At 52.3% G+C, this 27,122-nt stretch overlaps 4 protein-coding genes across 4 annotated transcripts; 3 read left to right on the top strand and 1 right to left on the bottom strand.

Moving 5' to 3' along the window:
- Positions 1–189: 189 nt before the first annotated feature.
- On the top strand, positions 190–6,378 carry LOC128709488 (uncharacterized). The gene is made up of 2 exons (XM_053804493.1): positions 190–458; positions 4,176–6,378. The coding sequence occupies exons 1-2, from the start codon at positions 190–192 to the stop codon at positions 6,376–6,378; spliced, it is 2,472 nt and encodes an 823-aa protein (XP_053660468.1).
- A 769-nt stretch (positions 6,379–7,147) lies between these two features.
- Positions 7,148–9,001, bottom strand: LOC128709226 (uncharacterized). Its single transcript, XM_053804212.1, has one exon. It carries the CDS (start codon positions 8,999–9,001, stop codon positions 7,148–7,150), a length of 1,854 nt encoding a protein of 617 aa, XP_053660187.1.
- Positions 9,002–12,469: 3,468 nt separating this feature from the next.
- On the top strand, positions 12,470–17,585 carry LOC128709492 (uncharacterized). Its single transcript, XM_053804496.1, has 6 exons — positions 12,470–12,948; positions 14,531–14,665; positions 14,736–15,422; positions 15,531–15,641; positions 17,033–17,386; positions 17,480–17,585. Exons 1-6 carry the CDS (start codon positions 12,470–12,472, stop codon positions 17,583–17,585), a joined length of 1,872 nt encoding a protein of 623 aa, XP_053660471.1.
- Positions 17,586–22,584: 4,999 nt separating this feature from the next.
- Positions 22,585–27,122, top strand: LOC128709495 (uncharacterized). The gene is made up of 3 exons (XM_053804500.1): positions 22,585–22,629; positions 24,602–26,928; positions 27,011–27,122. The coding sequence occupies exons 1-3, from the start codon at positions 22,585–22,587 to the stop codon at positions 27,120–27,122; spliced, it is 2,484 nt and encodes an 827-aa protein (XP_053660475.1).

The raw sequence follows: 27,122 nt of genomic DNA on the forward strand, positions 1-27,122 counted from the left end.
TTCCTCCCGTTATTAAGTGGGTTGAATGATTCAGCGATTGTTCGCTTGGAGCGGTCCTTTTACGCATAACGGAATGCGAATTCTGTAGGTACTGGTAAAGCGCCTGTTTCTATGCAATGCGTAGAGCAAATTAGTGTCTTCATGGTTTAATGGGCTCTTTCTGACGTCTTTCTACCTTCCAAACAGATAATGAAGCTTATCGCCACATACGCACTGGCCCTGCTGCTAGTCAGCCCGGTCCTGGCTCGGCCCAACTTGGTGGAACCGATCTACCTACGACGGCGCAGCAATCCTCTGGAGATAGTGGAAGAGAGCGTGGAGTCGAGCAGCCTGCCACAGGACATTTCGGCCCAGAGCAGTACCGAGCAGCAGCAGCAGCAGTCAACCACCGGTAGCTCGGAGTCCGCCACCGACAGCAGCACCAGCTTCGTCGCCAGCACGTCCACGCACCAACCAAGGTACCAAACTACTAACGATGGTCTCTCTAGTGATAGCTTAATCAAGGAATTTCTACTAAAAAATCTGGCCAATCTGCAAGGCCAGTCACCGTTGCCGGTGGCAGCACCGGTCCCGGTTGACGCGGCCGGATCCGAGGAACAGAACACGCTCCGTTCCGTGTCGCTCGGGGTGTCCGGAATGGGGTATCCGCCACTGCCCAACTGGGACCCGCCAGAGAAAACGTACGTCTACCCGATAAAGACGCAGTACCCGGCCGCCCCGTTGGAGGTGGAAATCGGTCAGAAGCGTAAGCCGATCATTCACAAAATCATTACCAAATGGTCGGACAAAACGGCGGACGTGTTGAATGTGGAGTACGGAACTCCGGCCGTCAATCTCCTGAGGCCCTCGAGCCAGATCTACACAAACTTCGGCGTGACTACACCGGCGGCCAGCACGGTGGAGCAGCAGCTTTACGGTGGGTTCGGCTCACCGGAAGTCTTGTCGACGAACTTTCAAACTCCCTCGGAGGAGGTGTACCAACAAGGCCCCGGACCGATTGTGAACGATCTGCTAATTCCGCTGAGTTCCTCCGACACGAAGAACAAGAACAAAAAGCACAAAAAGAAGAACAAGATCAAGATCACAATCAAGCCGACTCCGACGGCCGGTCCCGTGAAGGTGACGGCACTCCCGCACGGTGATCCGGACCGTCCGGATGCGGTGTATTCTGGTGAGCAGGGAATTGCGGCAGGCGGGTGGAACCCGTATGAAGATCCCTATGATGAGGTGGATGATGCGAACCCGTACGATGAGGCGGGCAACTTGAAGGGCGAAGCGGTAACGGACACGGTGTCGGAGTGCAATGAGATCAGCATTTCGCTGAGTGGCAAACAGGGCTGTAACGATATACAGATCGCGATCAATGAGGACAACCCTAGTCCCACGAAGCAGGGCGAGTTGACGAAGCTGGGACCAGGCACGGCCGGTGTGTTACCCGGTGCAGCCGTTGCAGCAGCTGCCGTCGGGGCTGCGGGCGCTCTGTCCGCCGCACCCCAGACAGCAGCTGTTCCGGCAGCGGCTGTAGCGAGCGATGTCGCCTTCGCCGCTCCACTCGCAGCGGCCGCTCCGTTGGCTGCCAATCCCATCGTACCGTTAGTCCCGGCCGCCTTACCAGCGCCCGTGTCCAACTTTCTCAACACACCGATCAGCAACATTGTGAGCAACATCATTCGACCGCCGGTACGAATTGGCGCTGCGGGACAACCAGCGGCCACCATCGGGAACGGTATCGGAGCGAACCAGAACAAGGTGAAGCCGAAGCCTGGCAAACCGTCGCACGATCACGGTTCGTCCTCGCTGCTGCCGGATGTTTCGCACGCACTGCTTGGCATGATGGCGGCGGTGTCCGCCATGACGCCGATGAACATGTTCGTGCTGGGCATGACCAGCCTTCCCGTGTTGGCCATGATCATCGGCACGGTCGCAGCTGGTATGTACATGTACAAGTTCTACTACCCAACGCCGGTGCGGCACTACACCACGACGGTGCTGGTGCAGAAGAAACCGCCCGTATCGTACCACTGGATACGGAAGCCGGGTCGTCCGGTCCGTCGGCCCGTGCACACGTCCGCCTGGACGGATTACGACCCGCACAGCTGGGGCCCTGCCGCCAGCTGGGACAATGATCGACGAAGCATGCGCCAGCACTCCGATCCGTACCGTCGGCACAAACCGACCAACAGCAGCAGTACCGTCCGGTCCGGTAGTTCCCGGGCGTGACACACTCGCAGCGTGCCAAACGGGACTCCGTTGTTTTTTGGTGCTCGGATATTCGGTCCGGGTTTTTTAGTAGAACATTCCTTGTCGCGCTTATCGGTACAAAACACACACACACACACACACACGCATACACAGTACACACCAAATAGTCAATAACCTTCCAAAACAAAACAAAGCAAACACCATCACACCCGACGCCACCGTAGCATGAATAGCATGACCTCTTTAGCTCTTAGTGTCCAGCGTACTGACGCGATAGTGTAGCCCTGTTTTAGCCGTAGCATTTGCCGGAATACCCGAATACATACACACTAATTCCACCCGCATGTCGCTTCTTGCATGGCGCGCGTTTATATCGAACGCTCGATTTCTAAAACCCACTCATCTTCATCTCCATCTCCGCTCATCCGCAAGCGCCTTATCTCGCCTCTCTGCATGCCTCGTGTACATCATCTAACATCTGCTTTGTGTGTCTCGTTTCGTCCCCGACGAAACGTCTGTCTCGCTCGGGCTCGCTCAATCGGTGCGGATCGCTTGATCGGTTCCCCGCAGCGAGGGAATTCCAAAGGAAGGAATCATTTTATTTGTTTGTAGACATAATTAGTGGTAATTTCAATCGAAGAAAGGTAGCATTCAATTGCAAGCAGATTTATTAACCGCCTGTCGGTTGCGGGCTTAATGGAGATCGCTGCCGAGTCGCAACACCGAGTGCAATATAATACGTAAATTCAGCATCGCTACCACACGCGCGTGATGTTGATGATGGTGATGTCGATGATAGTCGTAATTTAGTCCGGCATTTGATTGCTAATTGCTGCGCAGCTTCCATTCGGTTTCGCAGATATCGAACCGTCGTGAAAGCGTTTGACAATCCGAGACACGAACCGCCCGGTGGTGATCGTAAAATGGTTGGAAAGATCACCTCGGATCGCTTTCACCGCGTAGTAGATTGGCGGATTTTCGAGTGCGAGATGAGTGCGGTCGGCTCGACGATATGCATGTATCGCTTTTGTCTGTAAGGTTTATGCCGTGTATGTATAGTTGTACTCCCCCTGAGCTCCCAGTCCCCATCCCTCGCCCCCATCGATTCTAGTTTAGCTGTGTAGTGTAATGGTATTTATTTTTAATTCTTAAAAAAATGGTAAGAATGTAGCGTAGATTAAGGTGAACAGCGTGATAATATTGTAGCATCTGGAAGCGTACCGTGCCCCTGAGCCGTTAGCGCAAGAATCAGGAGTGGATTTCAGTGTTGCGGTTGCGTAGCGACGAAGCAGTAGGCAAAGCGTGAACGAAACACCATGTAAATCATTAGCCAGTAGTCAGTACCAATTTGTTTTCTAGTTCTGCTCGTACCTTCCCCGCCTGCCCCACCCGCCGGCAGGCGGCTCTAGCCTGTAAGAACCTGCATGTGCATGTGGCGAATGGGCCAACGCCGTAACACCGTGGATGTAACGGATGAACGTTTTGTAGATTTGCTTAAAATACGTGACCAAAAAAGGAAAAAAAAAATCAACCACAACCAACCAAGTACCGTGACTAACAAACCAATAAAATGATTACGCTCTTCTGCTTACCCTATCGAACATCATCATGTTGTTTCTTGCTGTACAAAAAAAAAAACACAGTGCGTCCGAGTCGTTTAACCGACCCGGCCTGGACTGTTCACACCATCTCATTCCGCACCCGCATTCCTCGCCATTTCCCGCATGAAAGCCTTCCGTTTCCCCGCATCACAACTTCCAGTAGCTTTCTTCTCGTAGCCATGGCTGTGCATGTGTAGAATGTAGCGAACGCTGGTGGGCAAGCAACGAAAAAGGCAAGGGAAGGAAGTAAACAAAATCGCTCGGAATCGGCAGTACCGCAATAAATGCCACCCCTTCCCAGCAAACCCCCTATTCTCGGCCCCGTCTCGTACAAGGTGTTCTAGAAGTATATCTATCCTCTTCTCATTGCAGCCACGCGTTCAAGCGTCCCGAGCTGCTGAAGACGAAGATGGGCACGTCCGGTTTCGTGGTGTCCACCAGCACGAAAGTGCTAACCGGCGGTGCGAGTGCCGCTTCCGGTGCAGCTTCCCAGCGGCCCCGGCCGGGCCCGGTTCTCGGTTCGGGCGAAGCGAAAGCTAACGACCAGCTAACCCTCTTTGATCGCTATTCAGGACACGCCGGTGTGGCGGAACCGATGACGGACGAGGAGTATCAGAGTGAGTTGCACCGCGCCACGGAGCGCGTCCCACTGCGGACGACCACCCCGCGGGAAGGTCTATCTACCTGGGTTCTGCTGTCGGGCAGCGATTCCGCCGAGATGAAGGGTGAGTCGACGAGCACGACAAGGAAGGTGATCACCACGACGACGACGAAACCGACCACCGCCACGAAACGCTTCCAACCGACCACTCGACGCCTAATCCCATCGACCACACCGACCCGTCCGGCCCGAACCACCACCGTCAATCCGGACGAAAAGAAGGAAAAACAGAGCAAACCACTGCCCAAGCAGAAGATTGCCTCCACGACGCTGAAGCCGGTGATTGTGAAGAAGGTGAAGAAACCGTTGACTAACACACCCACACCCACCACAACAACCGCCACCACGACGACGACGGCGACGATGACCACGACGACCACCACCTCCACTCCCACGACGACTCCCGAGCTGATCATCACGGAGCAGAGTGCCTCGACGGTGGCGAACGACCTGTCGGCCCCAGTCACCGATGACAGCTCGATGGAGTCGTCCACCTTCCTGATACTGGAGCCGAAGGATGCCCAGTTCGATCTGCCCGAGGATCGCTCGCCGTCGAAAACGGCACCGCCCGCTAGCGGTGGCAAGGTCGCGAAGAAACCCACACGAAAGCCCAACTCCAAGGCACCGGGCGGCACGAAGAAGAAGCCGGCCAGCAAGAAAACGCGCAAACCGGAGGTGAAGGACGGTGTGGCGAATGATAAGAAGCCGGCGAACAAGAACAAACCCGTCTCGACGCAGATCATCAACTATCTGTCCCGCGAGGTGATGCCCACGGTCGGTGTCGGGTTGGTGGGTTTGGTGATGGCCGCCGGGTTGGCTTCGTACTTCCTCGGCAGTCCGCTGGGCGCGTTGCGTCGGTCGGACGATCGGAAGGACGATCTGTACTACTCCAACTACGAGGAGTACGCCGGACAGGATGGGCAGAACGAGGAGGATGTGTTCGGGAAGCTGATCGCGGGCATGCCGGACCGCTCCTACTACCGGAACAATGCGGTGCGTCGGCGAACGCAGGTGCAGCCGGTGAGAACTGGCCATCAGTACTACCACGTGCAGCCGTACTCCGCCAACAAGTATCCCCACATCACGTACCGCAATCGGGCGTACGGCGGAACCGGTGGTCCGAGTGCGCCAGAAACGATGTACACCAACGTCAACCGGCCGGCACCGGGTCCGGCAGGCCAGGCCAAGTCTCAGAACGAGTTCTTCTACAACACACCGCCAACGCCGCACTACCCGCTGCGTAGCGTTGCGGTCGAAACGCCCACACGGCCACCGTCCCCGGTGTACAGCTCGTCCGCTCCTGCGACGCTCGCTAGCAGCAGCACGGCCAGTCCGTCGTCTACCGTCGCTCCCAGCCCGGCTGCAGACCCGATCGGGGAGACCGAGCACGAGATGATGCCCCACCCGGAGGCGTACTCCGCGGAGCACAGTCCTGAGCATCACGCGCACTACGTCGCCGGCAGCAGCTACTCGGACGGCATGCTGGACATGATCAATTCCGCCGCAGTGCCGGAGCACGGCCCACGAAGAAAGCGCCGTGCGGTGGATTCGGACGAGGATTTCGAGCTGGAGAATGAGATCGATGTGGACGAGGACCGTCCAAAGGACACGGCCGCCCAATCGAGTCACGCCGGCGAGGTGACGGAAATGACCTTCCCCGGGGGAGACAGCGAGACAACGACGGGCTCGGGAGGCACGGAGACGACAGCCGAGACCGAGACCGAGACTGTCACCCGATACACTTGGGGCGACTTTATCCGAAACACTGTCGAGCGGAAGGTGGCCATGGGCATCCACTTCCTCCAGCACGTCACCATGGACTTTCAGCGATATCTGGATGGTGTTCATGATCGATTCCAGCAGCACCACACTCACACCAACACGACGGAAGCCACTCGTCACGGCAAACACTAGCGGGGAGTCGTCCCCTACATGCACCAGCAGGTTCGGAACCTTTTCTATGGGATTGAGGATAGGATTCTCGACGCGGGCGTCTCCGCACGTCGCATCTCGCCCGAGAGCTCTCTTCTGATCTTGTAGCACTGACCGAACCACCAAAAGGACGGAACCGCGGCTACGGTGTGACTCACACTGGGAAGCGCATCAGTCCGTTGACAAGTCCGTTTTACATTTATTTATTATTTCTCGTACGTCACCGTCTGCGTCTGCACGAGAGCGTGCGTTTTATCGAAGGGATTTGTGGGTTTTTCGTTTCGTTCGTCGTCCCTGGCGTCCCTGGGATGGGTTGTGGGATTCTTCGGAGGAAAAGTTGTGGAAAGCAAATAGAGGGGGGTGAAGGGGGGGACGATTGTTATCCGAAACGAGTAAAAGAAAACACACCACATTCACGCATGAGGGTATGTTTCTGTGTGTGTGTGTTTTTACGCATTTATTTACAGTCGGCGTCCAACAACGAGGGATGGTCTCGAAAGCGATGCTATACTACGACAATAAAACAGTGAACGAATAAAACAATAGTACACATTTAGCAACGTTTGCGAATGGGGGGGGGGGGAACCGTTCGTTCGTACACGAGATCAAATCCCTTCCAAAACTATTTTTTATATTATTTTTACGTACTACAGAAATAAATAATTTATCTCGCCTCTTACTGACTAATGGTTACGCGTGTGTGTGTGTGTGTTGTTGTGGCGATTACATGAAAGGGGGTCATTTTGACGGGTTACTTTTTCTTCCGACCGAGCACCATCGGTGCCAGGATGGCCATGGTGGCCGGTACCATGCCCGCCCCGACCGCCGCCAACACGGCCGAACTGTCCTGGGACGCATCGCGGCGCATCAGCGAGAAGGTCTGGCCCGAGGCCGAGGCCACCGCCGTCGCGGAATGTTTCTTCTTCTTGGTCCCGGGATACGGGCCCTTGCGCTTGCTCTTCTGCTGCTTGACCGCATCCTCAACCGTTTGCGTCGAGGACGACACCTCGATCAGGCCGTTGTGCGAGGTGGTCATATCGATGGCGTTCTTCATGGGCAGCACCGTCAGCTTGACCGTCTGGTGGCTGGTGGCGGTGGCGGGCGAGAACGTGATGGCCCGCTGTCCGTGGCGCCGTTTGGGGTACTGGTAGCCTTTGGTGGTGGAGATCAACACCCATTCGCCGTGGCCACGGTCCGGATACGATACTGGCCGCACCCGTTCGCTCTGTGCACTGCTGGCCCCACTGTGCCCACCCTGTCCGGGGCGATCTTGAGGGTAGTTGGGAAAATTTGCCGGACGGCCGTCGGTTATGATGTCCCGGTTGGGAGTGGTCGGCGTGGGACCGGGGCCCTGGTCGTGGTAGGCCTTCATCGAATCGTACGGGCTGCTCGTGTGCAGCTGTTGGTCGTACCAGCTATCGATCTGCGGTTGCGCAGGCCCGGACGGTCGGCTTCGGTCCGCATCCGGACGCTCGCTGTAGAGCGCTGCAATGGGACGTCGGCGATTGTAGAGTGATTCGGTAGGAGGTACGGTGCTCGCCAACCGGTTCCTGTTGTCGCTGTGGTACGACCCATACCCGTAGTCATCGTCCGCTTCGCCGACGTAGTAGCTCGACGAACCGATGGATCCCGACGTGGCGACGGGTTTGTACTGGGGAGTTTCCTCACTAGCCACCGTGCCCGCGTTCCAGTACTTGTCCAACGCGTGCTGCCCGCTCCCCGGTACCTTCCCGGGTGGGGGTTTGTTCAACTCCGACACCGACCCGCGATCGGCGTGCCACTTCGATACCTTGCTTTCCGACCACGGCACGGCCTCCAGACTCACCCAACCGTCCTTAACGTTCCACGGGTGGTTTTTGTGGCTGGTTTGTGGGGTTTGCGCCGGGTAGCCGCCCAATCCTGCTGCCTCCTGGTACCAGCGCTTGTTGCTCGTCGCTCCCGCACCGCCCATCACGTGCCGCTCGTGTGTGTCGTTAAACACGAACTCGTCCTCCGTTTTCGGCCCGTCGTCCGGCGACCGTTCGCCGGTGTCGGTTGGACTCTCGGCCTGAATAGCGTCCGGGTGTGGATGTTTGTTTCGGTACTGATTCCCGTCCACGCTTGCCGCCCCTCCCGGCGACTCGTTCTGCTTTCGGTTGATCATCGTGATCTCGTTCAGGCGCTTTCTCGTGGCGGAATCAGCGTTGCGCAGCTTCTCGGAGTACTCCTTGAGGAATTTGTTCAACAGCTCCGGCGAGTAGAGCGTTTTCCGGGTGCCGGCCGATTGTTCGGCGGAGCTACCCGATCCTTCCCGATCGTCCGTGGGTCTGCTAACGCTTAGTCCGGTGCTCGTCCGGAAGCTTGTCGTTGGCCCGCCGGCTATCTGCACTTCCTTGGGGAATGTGTCCGACGGCCGGCCAAGGCCCGATCCACGATCGTACGGATCAGTCGCTTCGATGATGGTGATGGGTTTCGAGCCGGGCACTTCTATTTCGTACGTGGTAAAGTTCTTCGACGCCATGATCAGCTTGGGCGAGTTGGTAAAATGTATCGTTTCCGCCTGAAGCCACCCGAAGCCTAACGAGCACGTCCAGAGCACACTGCACCACCAACCGCAGCCACCCATTTCGAGCCTCCTTAACTGCTTCACTTCGTTCTCACGCACACAAACCCCGTGTTCTTTGTGTTCTCTGCAGCCCGACAGAACCGCTCCTAATGCGCGCGCCACAAATCACTCGCACTGCGAGAGCCTTTAGCCACTGCGAACACCAACGGCGCACGTTCTGACGCTCGGTTGTCGTTAGCTCGCGTCTAATCAATACTCGCACATCACGCCCAGACGACTGAAGTGGTGGAGACTGGTTGTCCTACTAATATAGTTGACTTTCTTGGGCCGCACGCTTCAGTTCGCCACAAACCGCGGGAAAACCGACTAGAGCTCAGCTGGCTGGAACGAGCGCCGCGCCACAACATTGAAGCGCCGAGCATCGTCCCCGAGCACCCGAGATTGCTGGTGGTGGTGGTGGTGGTGCCATTTCTCTCGCCCGCCGTGTGTTCCGCCGTGTTCAGGGCACGGGGATGGAAAGGAAGAAAATTGCATCGAACAAAACCCGCCCCGAAGGCCTGGTGTTTGCTGCGGAGCGTTGATATAGGATGTTTGGTGACCGCGCATGACTTGCTTAAGGCGACACGACACGTCCCACCATGACGACAAAAGGCGTTTGAAGGGAAAAGAAAAAGAAAGCTCTCTCTACGGAGCGGTTGCGGAGAAAGAACTCGCGACCCGGGAGGATCGGGCGACGGGAGAGAACTAATTTCGAACCTTTCGCTCACCAAACGCAAAAGGGCGTACACAGCGTACCGGTAAAGGTGAAAGTATTGGGTAAAAACAGAACTTGCCTGCTCTGGGGCCCTTTTGCCTCACATGCCCGTAAGGACCGCTTCAGTGCGATCTAGCCGGTCTTGCCTAGAAATGGGAGCATTCGTTGACCTCGGGGCGCCAACGCTACGGACCGCTAGTAGGCGTAGCGTGTTAACGGTGCTCCCAACGATGATCGTGCAGAAGCCGCAACCAGTTCGATCGGTGAGCTGCCTTCATTCAGCTGCGGTGTAAATCCTCTTCCAGAACGCAGAAGTTGGCCGCGAAACTTAAAACAACGCGTTTGTTCCGATTCACCACACAACGAAGGTTGATAAAATTATCAACAACACAATTGCGCATTTGCACTTGCTCTCACTTTTTATTTCGAGGCGTGAAAAATTATGCTGCTGCCATTCGTTTTTCGCGCTCAGGAACTGTGTCGGTTGGTGCAGGCGTCGTGCGTCAAATCGCGCACGGTCACGGAACGCCGATCTTAATGGTGACAATATTTGCTCAACAATTCATTAATCTCCTTCCAGAAGGCAGCACCGACAGCGTGTGGGCGGATACTGTTATGCTTTCACTGATCTTCCAATATTGTTATGGTGTTTGGGTGTATGATAGAGCGGCGTATAATTATGCATGCTTGCGATCTAATTGAAAATTGCACGTGATCTTAATTTAATCCAGTGCACACCACCCCGTCAAGATCATTATAATAAGGCATACATCTTTGAAGCTACACAACTATTGTAAGCACATTGAATTATTTTTCAAACCATTACAAACATCCAAAAGAGCTTAAATAACATGCTAAACAATCGTTGTTTGTTGTATTGCATGTGAATCAACAGATAAATGAAATCGGCTAAGCATCAATTTTAAATCAAAACACTTTGCTCCTACTTTTACTCCTAAATGTATGCAATGCGCTGTTAAAGCATCAATCCCAGACATTCACCAAAGCTTTTGTGTCTTAGCTTTGCAGCGCCATCTAGGGGGAACACAGTCGAAGCACATTTGGAATTTCATGTTCATGGATGTTTTTTGGGGTTGTTTTTAATTACTGTGACATATCGGAAAATGTTACATTTTATAAAAGTGTATTTTTAAGTAATTTACAATATTTTTCGGCTTGTTTAATAATAGTGTAAATAGCTAACATGAAATGTGTCACATGCATTGTAAAGAAATAAAAATCATTCAGATGCAAAGAATTGAACAAACATTCCACGTTTCGTTTTCATCTGTAAAACAAACCCTCGCACAGTGCATTGCATTGATAGCTGCGCCACACGAACAGCGTGTCGAATAAATCATCATGACCATCCCTTCGACCGATGCTCATCCAGTGTAAAACGATGCCGTAAGTATCTGCAATCGAACCCTAATCGAACACCTCGCGAGAGCAATAAACAATCAGACACGTGTGTGTTTATGTGGGGAGCGGTGGAGAACCGCCCCTGGCGGGGTGAGAAATGAAAGAAAAGACACAACAGCTACAAACAAAAAGAAAACATTCCGCGTAACTTTCACTCAATCGCTGACGACTCGACACGAAAGTAATCAATAGAACCGGAAAAGTGGACGTGTTACTACTTTTACAACCCCGCAAACGGCAAAACGGTAAAGAAGGTGGAAAGGTCCTAACGCGCCCGATTACCTATTACGAAACGAAGCACCCCGAAGCGCTACGGTGGGGGAGGGCCCCGGGGGAAATAATTATCGGACGAAATATGCGTGAGAAATATGGTACACGCTGGACGGTTGGGCGATTCGTCGGAAGCAATTTTGCTGCAGGGTCGCCCGCCAAAGTCAACAAACCGCCATTCCGCGCGCGCTCGTTGCCCGACGCCGGAACCGATCGCTTTAGGACCTTCGGGGCGATCGCACCGTCACCGATGCCGATTCGGTTTGGTCGCGTTGAGCCCAAGGTTTGAGTGTCGATTTGAGCCATTTGCCAATGACCCGCACGCTGGACGCCTTCGCCGGGTGTTGAAAGGTAGTCATTAGGGCGCGTGCATCGCCTTCACCCCAAGTAATGAGATTACTTTCCACGAAGAAAATGCACCAATTTGCTAACGAAGCGTAAATGCGAGATTGAACTATCCGCACCATGCACGACGTATCTTTCGCCGACTGCGGAGCGGACCGGTTCGGAACTTCAAGGAAATTATGTCAAAAGTAACGCTAATGGCGCACGCTCGCTCCGGAGGCTCCCAAGTTATGCATCGTGGCATATGCTCCAATGTAAATCCTTTTCCCCTCATTCAAGTCCACCGACACGGCGGATTGTTTGTTTTTACCCCCCCCCCCGTTTCGGTACGCGTTACGTATGGTGCGACACATTTCCTGCGCGTTGATCTGCAATGGATCGCAATGGAACAATGATGCAATTGGCGCAAAGCGCACCAAACAATGGCTGCGGTGTGAATCGTCCTGGCCGCGTGTCGCTTTCAATGGGATGAAGGTCCAACAATCCAACCGCACCGCGACGCGACGCATTATGCTGCCGTATGCGCCACACACTAGGCAGCATGCTACTGTTTTTGCTTACTGAAGGGTGTCATCTTGGGGTTTTGTGCTTTATAAAATCACTGGCAGCGTACAGCGACGCTCTTAATCGCGCAGTGACAGTTAAAGTTGGAAGGCACGCGAAGAACGCCAAACTGCACCAGTGTCCGGTTTACAAATACTTTGCTCCGCTTTTCCGGTTCGTGAAATGTTCTAACCATGCGTTGTCCGGTAACGTTCCAATCGGTGGTGACGCTGTTGGTGTGCGTTGGGCTGCTCGTCCCATTCGTCCGTACCATCGAAGTGCACGAGGATGTCAACGAGGGCCCGATCGGGGCACAACTGCGCGTAAACGCGAGCATTCCGCATACCAACGCAACTGCACCGATGGTTAATGAACGCAATGTAAATGACCTACCGCCCGCTGCGCCACCGCCCCATCTGTACCACCGCGGTGAAGAAACCGCCACCATCGCTGGTGGCGAGCTGCCGGTTGCAACTAATTTCACCGCATTTCCCAGCAATCATAAACAGCATTCCGGTGCGAGCGCAGGGCACGGGCAAACGTCATCGCCATTAACGACGGAAGTTGTTGCAATCGCTGGCATAACTTCCTTCCCACCTGCGCCACCCTCCCCGGTGGCACCACCAGCCCCGCAAACGCCACCGGCCACCGGGTTGTCGTCCTTCCGTGCAGCGTACGTATGCAAAATGCCGCCCGTGACGGTTTGATTTCACGAAAGCACTGAAAACACAATGGCCATCGCACGGGTTCAAGTGTGTGAAGCGGAAGAAGGGGTTGAAAGGGGGAGGGGGGGAGGAAAAATTCGCGCATTAATACGCGGATCTAACACGCGCTCGATTCGTTTGTTATTTCATCACACAAATCCTCGGGCAGCTTGTGGACAAAAAATAAGACAAGATGCTCACCAAGATGCAAGATGCAAGATGTGTGTGTGTGTGATGGTTTTTTTTGTGTGATCCCTCAATTTGTAAATGTTATTTTCATTCCGTTTCGAGACAATACCTGCACGCGCTCGATGTTTCAATCTCAACCAGCGCGAATGTGTAAGTCGCGAAAGGATGGAGTTGGGTTTGCGTGAAAAAAAAACCAAACAAACATTGGGCTCTCGCAGTCCGCCACCCAGCGAGCGATCCGTGGCATGATCGCGGAAGATCCCGCACCCGCGAAGAGGTACAATACGCATGCGGTGTTAAATGGATTGCGTGTATCGCGTGTGTACGTGGTGTTTTGTGAGCTGGAGCGGTAACAGACACAGCGCGAAACGGTGGTTAACGATGGAGAAGAGCAAGCAGGCCGAACCGAAAGAAAGACATCATCAAGCAGGGGCCTTAAAGAAAGTGATACACTTTCACTGTTATCGCAGTAGTTGGGTGCGCTGCTGAGGCTGTGGTGTGTCACCCAATAGTGGCGGTTTCTTTTTTTATCAGAAACAATATAAAAATGTTTCAACAGAAAAAAAATCTTGCATAAGCTCAAAATTGTCTCGCAATCAAATTACTTTTTTTAGGGTATTTAAAAAATGGTTGTTATATTTTGTTTGTTTGATTTTATTTTCTCATAAAATGATTGCGGTGGATTAACGATTGTTTGAGGGAATTATTAAATACTATTTGGAAAAAAGTAGATTTATGGAATTTTGACTAGAAAAGCAAAAAGAAAGTTATGAAGCTTTATCCTTTTTATTTTATTAACTTTTATAGGTAATTTGTTCATTTGAAAGGATGTACATGCAAGAGTAGAAAGAAATTGTTGTTTGTAGCAAGTCATCAATCGGAGCGCTGTAGAACAAGAAAAGTTCATTTAAAGTTGACAAACACTATTTTGTTTGCAGACCAAAGAAAAATCTATTTAGAATCTAAAGGCGTACAACAAACTCTAGCAAATTATTCATAAAAAAACTCAAGTCCATACCATTCCATTCAACTGATCATACACCACTGCCTAATCGCACCACTGATTTGGTGGTTGAGCCCAACGGCCACGGCAAATAAAGTGGCCATATAAAAAAAAACCACCCTGCGGGCATTTTCGTAACATTTTCATGCTTTTATACAACCCACGAGCCAGGAATTTTCTGCTCGGTTGAGATGTTTTCATTCCAGGAATGGGATCCTCGCCTAATAACGCCGCGGCACTGGTGGTGTTGGCAAAGCGTGTTGGAATGCAAAAATGTTGAACGTCGGCGGTGATGCTGATTGGAATAAGAAATTAATGCCTTTTTTTGTTCCCTCCCACTGTTAACGCTTCCAATGCAGAAATGGTCATTTGTACCCAGGCCGAGGCACTGCGACGATCGTGAACGATCGGTCGGTTCAGCACCAAATATCCGGCTACCGGAAACGCCAACTTTATGCAAATGCTGCACCACGCCGAAACATTACCAACGGCAGGTAGGTTGCCCCGAGGTACCTTTGGTGAGCTAAATCAATCATAAGCTTGCGATTTTGCGATTTTCCCCAGTTCCGAGGGTCAATTTACCAAGGAGTTTGTCCCATCGCCAGAGGTGATACCATTTTTCACCGAGGAAAACACGGCACCGGGAAGTCCAACCGCCGGCACAGTAGATGCATCCTATCCTACCGGACCGTCCGACGGTGACTCACGGTGGTATGCAGGCGGTATGGGACTCTCAGGCAATGGGTACATTAAAGCCCCACCTGGTGGTACATCATCGGAGGAGGCGGGAAAATGGGAGCACAAATACACCTGGACGACACCCGCGATGCGGCACCAGCATCAGAACGTGCAAATAAAGTTCCCCCAGGATGCAGTACCTCAGTTCCCATCGCCCAAGGGCAAGTGGAAATGGATCCCGGAGGAGGAGAACGAATCAACTGAAGTCGCCAAGAGCCAACGGCCGAAAGTGGGCGAAACGCCTTTTTCTTCGTCCGGATCATTGGAGGAACACCATTTCGGGCGGCATCAGTACGTTTTTCCAACTCCGTCCAAGAACCATCCTTACACGTTCGATCGCTCTCCGGCAGAGGGCGCTTTTAGCGTTGATCCCGTGACAGTAAGCAATAGCAGTAGCATTAGCAGCAGCAACAGCGCTAGTGGCGTTAGTACAGAGAGCAGTGAAACAAACAATGCGATTGGAAGTCTAACGGACGTAAAGCTCGTCGGTAAAGAGGATGCGCATCTGAAAGGGTAAGTGAACCGCACCAACCAGAGCCCCCTGTCGGTGGTTCACGATAGTGCAAATGTCAAACTAATTATCTTCTCTCCCTCGCTCTCTCGCTCTCTCCTCCGGCACAGTGTTTCACCGTGGAAGAAAATCATCCACGTTCTGAGTGCAGCCATTCCGATCGGGTTGCTAATATCGGCCCTCACGCCACAGGTCGTTTACATCAACCCGAACGCCACGCAGTAAGTACCGCCACTCCCGCTAAGCAGCGCTTTAAACCTTTCGCATCCGATGCCGTAATGTGCGCAGGCATTGTCGTGCTTTTTCTTCTTTTGGCACTGCAGCAATTATTTGCCGGCACTGAGAAATGGGCTCCAGCCAATTTTCGCCAACTTTCTGGCGTAATTTCGCCTCACCCCCCATTTCCATCGTTTCCCACCTGCGGCTCGCACCGCCGAGATGAGCAGCAAATGAGCTGCGTACCAGCGGCGAATTCACCGAACGAGATTATGTAGTGCGTCGTGGTGCGCGAAAGAAGAAAGGTGAAAATAGTGGAAACAATGCGAAGCAAAGCAGGCAGCGTGCAACAGCAACAGGCCGCGAAAATGGCTAGAAGATATCACAGCCTACTTTACGTCGCTCTTATCCACACATACGTGCGCGCGCGCTCGCACATACCCGGTGTGTCTCTAGAGAGCGCGTCTTTCGTGCCGCGGGCAACTACAGCAACGGACGGTTTGTTCGACGAAAGTGAAAACGTGTTTCCCGAGAGCCCGTTGCTGCTGCCACTCCACATTTCTCCCCTTTCCCTGCCCCGTTCCACTGTAGCGGGTTTTTTTTTTGCATCACTGCTGGTTGAGATTTTCGCTTTTTTTTCCTCTTTTTTCTTTCCCTCTGGCCGTGGCCGTTGAATTTCTTCGTCATCGTGGCCTGCGCCTTTGGCATGTTACATCAGTTATGAAAGATGAATGAACCGCGAACGAGCGACCGCACACACATGGGGGCCACGATGACGTTTGACGACGCGATGGCTGCCGATGCGCTTCGCAGTGCAATGGCGCGTGAAAATTTCACCTATACCGAGCCGACCCGCGCACACACCGATACACCTGCTCCATGTGTGGGATGCAGTTAACTGCCGAAGGGTTGAAAAAATGTGCGAGGGCCGCGGATCCCACGATCCCCGCTCGCGTGTGTCCAATCGCAATTTGTGACGCGGTCATGGCTACAGGAAAAAGTGTAAGAGGGCTAACCAACCCCACTAGTGTGACTGGATGACCTGTCACAACCGCAGTACATTAAGGTCGGCTCTAATCTTTTCACATATTACGGAGCGAAGATTCGTCTTCGCAATACAATCTACTCCAAAAGGAAAAGTTTTCTTATACCTCCTTCTGGTCTTATCAGAAGAAAATGACCAGGCGGTATGGTTGAGATTTGAACCAAAGACTTTCCCTTCTAGCATACCATCCACGTTACGTATTCGACCACGAAGTACGCAGCAACATGCTCGCTAATAGCGTCTTTTATTCGACCGGAATCAGTATCAAATGAATTAATAATGCTCCTACTATGATATATTTTATTTAAAACGGATAAGATTGAGTTGTGCCTGTTTAATTTCCCTTATTAGACCACCGATACAACTGCAGACACCGACCCCCGTCAGTGGGGCAGGTTTGGCCGGCACGGGACTTCGTCAGCGCAGTCTCGGACAGGATGTGCCACGATTCGTTCTAGCCCAGCGTGGCCTCGGTGCGGATCCGGTGGCACTGGTCAAGCTGCTCCGTAAGCTGAACGCGCTCGAGCAGCGCGACACGGTCCGGTCCGGTTCGACCGTAGACGACGTCGAGGGCATGAACCGTTTAATGGACACCGGCAAGCTGCTGGGCTGCGACTGGAAGCTGCTCTGCCAGCTCGCCCGCCAAGGAATGTCCGGCACGGGTACGGACGCGGTCCACAAGATGCTGTGGAAAATTGTCAGCGAGTATGTGGCGGAGAGTACCGCGTGTGGTATTCCGGTATTCCCGGCTTTGCTCATCGCATTCATCACTTTCACTGTCGGACACTTTCCTTGCAGGACCCCACCGGAATGGACGGGACGGCTCGGGCTGGAGGAAATCTTCCGCGTCATACGGGAAGGTGATTGCGATCGGTTGCAGCGCACCTGCGATCAGGACACTTGACGACCGAGCACGGTGCGGAGATGGCGCAAAGACGGTGCAATAAAACCAACAGCCAGCAAACCACGCACGCATAACCTCACGTAGCCTCGGGCATCTGTTTTAACAAAGCGAAAGTCGATAAAGTGCATCTTCGAAGCGAACCGGGCACGGTAAAGTGCAACCGCAACGCAATAAAAAGCGACGGATGGATGGAGAAATTAATTGTTTATCTTGTACAAGAATTTGTGACCACCGGACCAGCATGCGAAGGGGTCATCTTAATGCGCATGACACTGTTTGTTTTATCGGCGGCGAGATTGATTGCTTGCTTCGTTTTTAAATAATAAGTTGCTTTCATTTTAATAAACACTACCGTCCAAAGGGGGAGATGCCGTAAACATGATTCACCAACTGTTTAAACACATTCATCATCAGCATAAACAGAGGCAACAGTCGGCAATAAATAATTAATTAGACATTTTGTTAATCGATAACGATCCCCTTTTTTGGGCCCGAAGCTTTTGGCTGCCTACTGATTTTTATGAAGATTTATAACATTCATCTTCGGTCCGAAGGGCACCTTTTTCGCTCCGTCCCGGGTGCTCATCGCCCATAATTACTACGTGAAATCGCGGCTTAGCTCGGCCAACAGTTTTGGGCTGAAAATGATTTATAAATTAGGGCCGAGCGCTAACAAATATGGAAACAAAACATCCACTTCGAACGGGTGCCACGCCGATTAGGTGGAGTGTGATGTTTCGGTTGTTTCACGCCGCCGCGTACGACTTCCGGACGGGTCGATCATATCCCAGCAGCAGATGCTTCAGGTCGAAAAATACCCATCATTATGAAACGTCTCGAAAACGTATCGGAGTGGAGGGTAAATGATATCATTAGCCAACCAGTGGTGATAGGAACAAGTGCGCACTTCATCATCCGTCACTCCGTCACTCCGTTCAATTGGAAGTTTCCTCGTGAGGTGAAGCACCAGCAACCCCAAAAAATCACCCCGGAAAGGCACGGCCGCAACGCAACATCGATCGTTATCGACAGTGCGCACTTTGCATTACAATGCCGCACGTTGCATAATTCGATCAGGTGGTTTCTTTCAAGGGATGCGCTAAACTGGGGAGCGGAAAAGGGGATTGGAGCCGTCGTCCAAACCTCCGAAAACATCGCTGCCCATCGCGGTGTCGGAACGGAAGCGCACCACACAAACACACATGACACACCGCACCGATGTGAAAGAGCAATAGAGCACATGCGCGTCTACGGAAATGGCAGTTTCCTCGCTTTACTTTCAACGCAATCTTTCGTCCCGCTCCAAGTGTGAGGTGGGGAGCACGGGGAGACCGATTTCGATGGCAGCAAAATGGCAACTTTCTTTCGCGCTCGCGCACCGCTCGATCGCATCGCCATACACATATGAGCAACTGGAAAGGCTTTCATCTGTGTGCCGTGTTCCACCTTCGCGGTGCTTTCTCCTACCCACGGACACCCCCGGGCCCACTGGGATCGTTTCGGGCCAACAAACACTCGAGACGAGACGCACAGCTTCCCTTTCCCGCCCGTGCATTTTACAGGTGGTGGTGTGGTTTCTGGGGTGATCCACGATCGCATCCCACCTGCCCCTTGCGACGAACTCCACCAACGACTCCAGCGAGAGGAGATGCAATCCTTTCATTCGCCTCGCAAAGATGCACTTCCAGCGCTATTACGTTACTCAATCTCACCCGGTTGGTGATGGTGATGAGGAGAAGGGAGGGAGGGTTTCGTCTTCGTGTTGAGATTTTGAGACTTTTAATTTCCCTTCAGCAGCCGAGGTGGAGTGAAGGGTGGACTTGGCAAGCACAGCGTACAATCTCCCCACCCCAAACTCGAAGCCGGCGCGGAACATTGGCTGTTTCGTTCGTTGGGTACGGTTGGCACCGGGATCCACCATGAGTCAGTATCAATCTGAGCGCTGAACGCGACGCACGACGAAAACCCACAACCAGGCCACACTAAACAAAAAATTACAACAAATACAAAAGGAAACTACTACTGCGTTCCTTCACAGACGGGAATTCCGGTCCGGATGCGATCGAACCTTTCGAACGGATATCCGACTCCCGAAAGCAGCAAACCGCAACGTTGTGTAGTTGCTGCAGCAAGTTGTTAGAAGAAACTGTTTGACCACCAACCGAACCGAAGCATTAAACGAGCAGTGTTACCCGAAACAAAATAGTGTTATTTTTGTACCAGTGAAAAATACTCTACACCTATATTGCGCGGAAAACAATATTTAGTACATCCAATAGTAGTCCCTAGGATAACAAGTGTCTGTGTGTGTGCGTGTGTTTTGGTGGCCAAGAGAAAGTATGTTTTTATATATTAAAAATGATTTAGTAGTAGTAGTAGTAGTAGTAGTAGTAGTAGTTAGTACATATTAAATAGATGTTACTATAAGATGCTATAAAGAGCGTGCCACAAAGTGATTATCGCCTGTAATAGTATAGTGTATAGTAATGGACGCCATAGAAAATGAGGCTTGCTCATTTTTAGCATGCATAGCATGCTATGATTATGCATGCTATAACAAGTGACTATCGCCAGTGACAGAATGTACTATTTTATAGCAATGTTGCGTGCGACCCGTTGCGAAGCGCATTTAAACCACGTGGCCATTTCATCATACCCGACCGGGCTGGTTCCCATCGGTGCAATTGTGGCTGTTCTTTGTAAGGAACTCACATAATCGAGTGTGGGAGTAAGGTTGGTTTGTTTTGTGGCCGTTTTTTGTTTTGTATCCACTCCCAATGCCTATTACATTCGGTCGGTGGAAAAAAAACGCTTGGAACGAACAAACCCCCCTTTCCCCCATGAATGTGAAAGTGAAATAACACCGACCGGAAATAGCCGGAACGCCGAGAATACCGAACGGCCCGAATTGACCGGCCCATCGAAGTGAATAATTACGGCATCGAATCGTGCGAACAGAGGGCACAAACAAACTCGATCTCGATCGAACACGCTCGTGTATCGGATGCAGATTACGGTCGTTTGCCTCCTAAATGTGTCTGTATGTGTGTGTGTGTGTGTGTTGTGCTTGTGTCTCCAATATTCAAATGCACAACGAGCCGATGGCGCAATAGGTGCGGTCTGGGTGACTGTTCGCAAAGCGGGAGGTTATTGGTGAAATGGCACTTTAAAGATGCGATGGTCCCGGAAGAAAGGGGGAAGCAACTGCCGTAAGGGGAAAGTTAAAATCTTTAACCCAGCCAGACACTCCGGGGACGCCGTATGCACGGTTCCTTTCTCTCCCTCCTCCCCTTCCCCGACTGCCTCCCTTACTCCACGCAATCCCTTGCTTTTGGGAAAGTACATTTAAAAGGCAGATCTTCGAGTTGTGAGCTGATTCGGGAATTTCGGTTCAACGGTGATTAATTTGCTGCACTTTTACACCCGAAGCGAGTTCGCGACGGGCGAGTGATCGAGTTTGGACGTTGAACAGCTTTACGTCGCATCTTATGTTCAATAAAAAAATGTAAATCATATGCAATTTAGAAATTACTTTCGTACGGTCGTTCGGAAATGTACGAACGGGATAAAATGTTTTTTTATTTCTTGCCACCGGTGCCACCTTACAACTGGCAATTTCTCTGGATATGAATTAATTGCATTCGACTTCGCCAGTTAAGTGGTGCCATTTTGATAACGCAAGCCAATTTACAATTGATGAATATTTAATCCACTCTGCACTAGCGAGCGTTTGTCAACGTTGGCCATATGAAAAAAAAGGTTCGTCGTTTTCACCACCGCCGCAGTCTTTCGTTCGCTTGCTCGAAACGTGAAATTGATCTAGTTAATATGTATCCCTCCGATTTGCCCACGACTCATACAGCTGGATAAGGTGTTATCATTGGCTTGTGGTCAAGATCTTTCCTAACAACTTAGTCACCCAACCCCCCCTACCTCCTCCCTGTCCCACCCCTTCCGTACGTTTTGTGGGTCATCGCCGTGTCTGCGAAATTTGAACTGGAATGAGCGGCTCTACCCGCACGGTACCAACATGGGTGGACATTAAAAATAAAGGCTAAAAGAAAACCTTCCGACCCCCTCGCTCTGCCGGGCGCACACACACATACGATTGATGCTACAAGCAAGGTGTCTTTCGCCTGGCCAAGTAGCGTAAGAGTGCGTCAGGTTCATCACTTTCACGTGCCACACGGTGGTTGGTGGTTCGAAGGTGCCGAAGATAGCCTGCATAACGTAACAGTTGAGTGGCGGCTATCGGCAAAGGCACACGATATTACATCGGTCCGCGAAAGAGACGCAGAAGAAATGCGCACATACACACATGCACGTTTATGGGCTGCTGCACGACGAAGAAATGCCGGTACCAATGAGCCTTTGCAAATGGGCTGAGGGAGATTGGGAGTTAATGGGAGGGTGATGGTGGGGGTGGGAGGAAGGGGATGGAGGGTAAGTGAGGGGAACGCTTTGGAACGCGACCCACCGTACAACACTCATGCCGCTGGAATGCGCTGGAAAACGGGTGGAAAAGGCAAAATGAGATAAATAAATGAATTCAAGGCGATACTTTCCAAATAAAAGTGAAATTCAACAACGAGCCACCCGAGTGTGTGTGTGTGTGTAGGTGCGGGCTCACCGTCCCGTACCGACTATATGGGGCTAGCCCAATGGGATGTTTCGCGGGAAGGCAGACGGAAAAGGGATGGTGCGAAGTGTTTTCGCAACAACAACGAAAAAAAAAACAGGCAGACGGCCGATCGGGGTGACGGTTTCGCGAAAGCTCTCCCACTATATGTAATCGAACCCCGAGAGCAAAACCGATAACAATTAGATTGTAACGGTAACGGGAGATTGGCAATGTGGTGCGCGCACGCTTTATCGGAATCGCTTTCCTTTTCTTACCCTCTTGGTTTTTCTTCTATTTTCTTCCCATGTGCCCACGAAAGGAGGAAAAAAAGGAGCCGAACCGCGGAAACATGCTGTTGGTTTTCCAACTCCTGCAAAGATGACCGTATCGCCGGAGCTGGACAGATCCGATTTCCTGCACATTGTAACCTGCCCCCGCACGATCCCGTCGTAGTAGTAGTTGGTGCATATGTGAGTGAGTGTGTATGTGTGTGCGTGTACAAGTGTAGAGAGAGAGAGAGAGAGAGAGAGGGAAAGATAGTTAGTGCGTGTGGTACATGTGCATAGTTTTGGAGAGGAATTAGAAATCGAACTAGCGCTGCTGCTGTTGGGCCCCCGGTGAAAAGCGTTGCCACCTGTGAAACGGTGTGCCGAAGGAGTGGAAAAGCCAAAAAATCACCCACTGGTGGCTGGTGGCAGGTGGAAAACGCGTGACGAGCAGAACTGCGGCGCACACATACACCGTGGAAACGTACCACCGGTAATTAACTGACGGGCTGCAACTGGAGCGCCACGAAGCGAAACCGGTGACAAGCGAGGAAACAATCAATCTAAGCAGTGGCTTTTATCGAACAATCAGAGCTTGACGCTGGGACTCCCCGAACGGTTGCCTGCCGGGTGACTTTAGTGGCAGAGCTGTTTGATTTCTAAAACGATCGAGCGGAAAAACAAGCGACACCGGTGGGAAATTTCACCAGCCAACGTTAGGTGCTAGAAGACGCTCTCGATTTCGGCTGCAGGCTGCACACCTAGTCATCAGTCAGTACAGTCATCACGCTACAAAGAAATGGTAAGTGTGCGATGGACATTAGGACGTTCTCGTCGAAAGATTCTCGAAAGTGATCAACTCACATTCTGGGTGGCGGGGGTTAATAATAAATGAGGTTAAAGGAAACGATCGTCGACGATCGGAAGATCCATCTACAACGATACAGCCTCGTTGACAGCCAACGTTGAATGGCCGACCACAAACCGATCGACCGTGGCATCGATCATCGCTCAAACAGGCCGTCACCAGCCGGACGATTGACTTTATCGCAAGCGGGTGAAATTCATCGATTGCGTAAGCTTCGATCGTCGAAAAAAAGGGTAGGGGGGGGAGGGGCAGTGATTCCCCTCCCGTTTCTCAATCCCCATTACCGATGACGTTTGATCGGAATTCGCGGCCACGGTTGCGATGGTTTGGACGGACACAGTGGGGTTCAGCGGAGTGGAGGGCAAAAAAACTTTCACGAAAAAGCCATTGCCACGGGCATCACATCGTCAGTACGGCCGGCGTTCGAACGATCGGTGCTTGCAGCTGATTAGTGATTATTTTCCGTTCGGACCGTGTCTGTTTTCCGTTTGTTCCCCTGCGCTAGCGCCCGGGCCCGGTGTTTTGCAAATGCACGCCCCGTTATTCGTGAGGGTAAATAACATCGCCGGAATTGCTCGAAATAAGACATTATCGGTGAAATGATAGGTGGACGTGGGGATGGGAAAAACGGGGTGGTACAGCTTCTTGGCCGTTTGAAACCGATCGCTTTCGGTTTTCACAATCACAATTGGTGGAAAATGTGGTGGTAAGGGAAGGTATGGTGTTCGTTCAATTTGCAATGCTTCGGAGCAAAACTTTACCAAACTGATTGATTGATTTTGATTATGTAAAAATAAGCAAAATATCCGTATCATCACATCTTTCGTAATAGCATATTATTATGATCGTCTCTTTCCACTCGTTGAAATGTCCGACGAGTGAGGTATAGTCCTCCAAGAAACGATCTTCGATAATGATCATTCAATTCGATTCAAATCTTCAACAGTATTACAGTAGTATTATAATCGGATTCGCATTATCATGATCAATAGAGTAAATATGTCGTTTGAAGGATGCAATTTTCACAACAACAAAATTAATCTCTTATCACGATCAATTCGCAATAAACTAAGATGGAAATTTGCTATTGGTAGAAAGTGTTATTTATTTTATGAAAGTTCTCTTCATATCAGAAGTTATATCAGCTTCCGTCAAGTTTCTGGGTTCGGGATGCACGTCTAGCAAATATGTCATTATACCTTAAGCTACATCAGACAAGATCAACGACGTTTAGTTAACATGATTTTGTTCTTCTTTCCAGACGTCATACATCTTAACCCTGGCCACCGTTGGCTTACTGTTTGCCGTCGCGTTGGCAAACAGTGAAACCCAATCGAGCGGACAGGGCACGGTGGTCTTCACCAAGCTCGACGCACTGTCCGCCACCCGCAACTCATCCGCGCCGGTGGAGCGAACGAATCGCACCACACCACCGGAGGAAGTGGCGAAAGTACGCCCGGCTTACACCCGAACCGAGCTGAAGGTCTCCCGAAGTCTCAACCCGGACAACGTGCAGAAGCTGAACGTACGCTCCAACAATGGGCGCATGGTGCAGATTATCGTAAAGAAGCGCAACGGAATGGAACTCCCGATCGGAAGTGTATCAGTGACCCCGAGCTCCATCACTGGCAGCACCAGTCAAGGCGTTACCCATTCCTTCTCACCGCCGCCAGCCCAAAGCCACGTGACACCGTCGCGAATTGCCGGCAACTATCGTCTGTCGGCCGACTCGGCACCGGAATCGGTGGACATAATCAACGCTTTCCTGGAGCACGTTAATCGCATCGAGCGACCTCCGCGATCGTTCTACGACGACGACCATGGTGCGATGAAGAACGATCGCCGCCCGGTGCGGATCAAGGTGAGTGACGAGACGGTGCAGGAGAGCCGTGTTCCACCGCCCGTAGTCATCAGCTCGGATGCGGTGTACATGAAGGACAACGGGGCGGTGAAGACGCACAAGCGGGGTCGCTCAATGCAGGAGATTGGCGCTGACGGCATACCAGTGGTGCATGGAATTCGTGTGCCGGATGATGAGTCCGACAAGCGTCAGGTGTGGCGCAATGCTCGCGTCATCAATGGTGAGCTGGTGCCGTACGAGAAGGGCCATGTGCCGACCAGGCTGGAAAACAGTGGCGACATCTACGGGCAGCTGATCTTCGCCAAACCGTCCGGCAACGGGGGACGCTCCAGCTTTGGATCGCGGCAGCGCAGCATCGGACCATTCACGACGGCCGACAACTTCCAGCCGACCGATGGACAGGCCAAGAGCTTTGGACCGTTCAGCGTGGAGGATAACTTGCATTCGGGTTCGATCGCGATAAACTCGAACCCACCGAAGGTGTCGGGAAACATTGGACCATTCTCGAGAGCTGATAACTCGCGCCCAGTACCAAATGGCCGATTGGTGGAGTATTTGCGCAAAATCAATGAGGAAGAAAGTCGCAAACACTATCCGCAGATTGTGAGTCGCGCCAACTTCAAGGAGGATGCACTGGCCGAACAGCCCAAGATACAGCGCCGCATGCTGCAGAACCCAGGTAATCCCAACTATCCCGTATCGCAGCTGTACTCCATCAATGGCCCGGGAGCACAGAACCAAGAGAAGGAGCTGGAAGATACCCGCAAGCCCGTACTCCAGTACGCACATCCCGAGCTCGGTGTACAGCCGGCCAAGTCCGTTCCTCCGGAGCGCAAACCAACGAAGGCGATGAAGAAGATCATGAACGTGCAGGACTACTACAGCAAGGCGGCACACAACGATCACTCGCCATACGCGATCGAGCCGGCCATGGGCAGCAAAGACTACTACGATCCACCGCAACCGGTCAAGATGCCCCGGCCGCCCCAGTACGAGAACTTCAAAGGGCCCTCCACGTACCCGTACAACTACGGCTACATCCGACGCGTTAAGCACGAGCGGCCATTTTGGGCCAAAATTACCGATCAAATGCGCGAAGGACTCCAGAGTGGGATTTCCACCGTGCAGGAGTTCACCAAGCCCGTCCTGGAGCCCATCGTCGAGGCCGGACAGAAAATCTCCAAAAATCTCGGACTGGTACGAAAGTCTGACGAGGCTCAGGACAAGGTTGGCGTGGTGGTGGCACCAGCTTCAAATTCAATTATACTCCCGGCTCTAGGGCTGATGGCAGGTGGAGCGGCCCTCGGGCTCGGCGCGGTTGCCGTGGGACGTTTTTTCGACATGGGCCTGCTGCGTAGGTCGGGCAGTGAGTTGCTACCCTTCGACCTGGACGATCTGGAGCACAAGCGCGCGCTGGAAGCTATCCAGCAGCAGCAGCAGCGCTATCAGGACCGGTACGATGTGATGCTCAGCAACTCGCCGGACGATCGTGAGTTTGCGCGACGCTCGAAGCGGTCGATCGCTCGGAATCCTTTCGAGGAGCAGGGCCTGCAGGATGTGGGACGCGAGTCTACCAGCTCGTCTCGGGCCCGCTTCGAGCAGCAGCTGCGCGAAACCGACTGGAAGAATCCTTCCTGTGCCAAGCTCACCTTCTGCCGTGTGATGATCCAACAGGGCGCCGACGATATCGTGCTGATGGAGAAGAAGATGTACACTATGCTAGATATGTAGGTATCACTGTGACAGGCCCTACCTTGAGGAAAGCGATCCCCTAACGCTTGGTGGTCTCTGTTTTTCCTATTTTTGCAGGATGCACCCGGCCCTGGCCGCTAGTCTCACCGATCACCTGTCGGAAGTGACTGACGCCATCCGACAGAACGATTGCACGCGATTCGTTTGCCAGCAGCAAACACGATCCTGA

This window comes from Anopheles marshallii, chromosome 2, assembly GCF_943734725.1.
Source record: "Anopheles marshallii chromosome 2, idAnoMarsDA_429_01, whole genome shotgun sequence".
Lineage (NCBI taxonomy): Eukaryota > Metazoa > Arthropoda > Insecta > Diptera > Culicidae > Anopheles > Anopheles marshallii.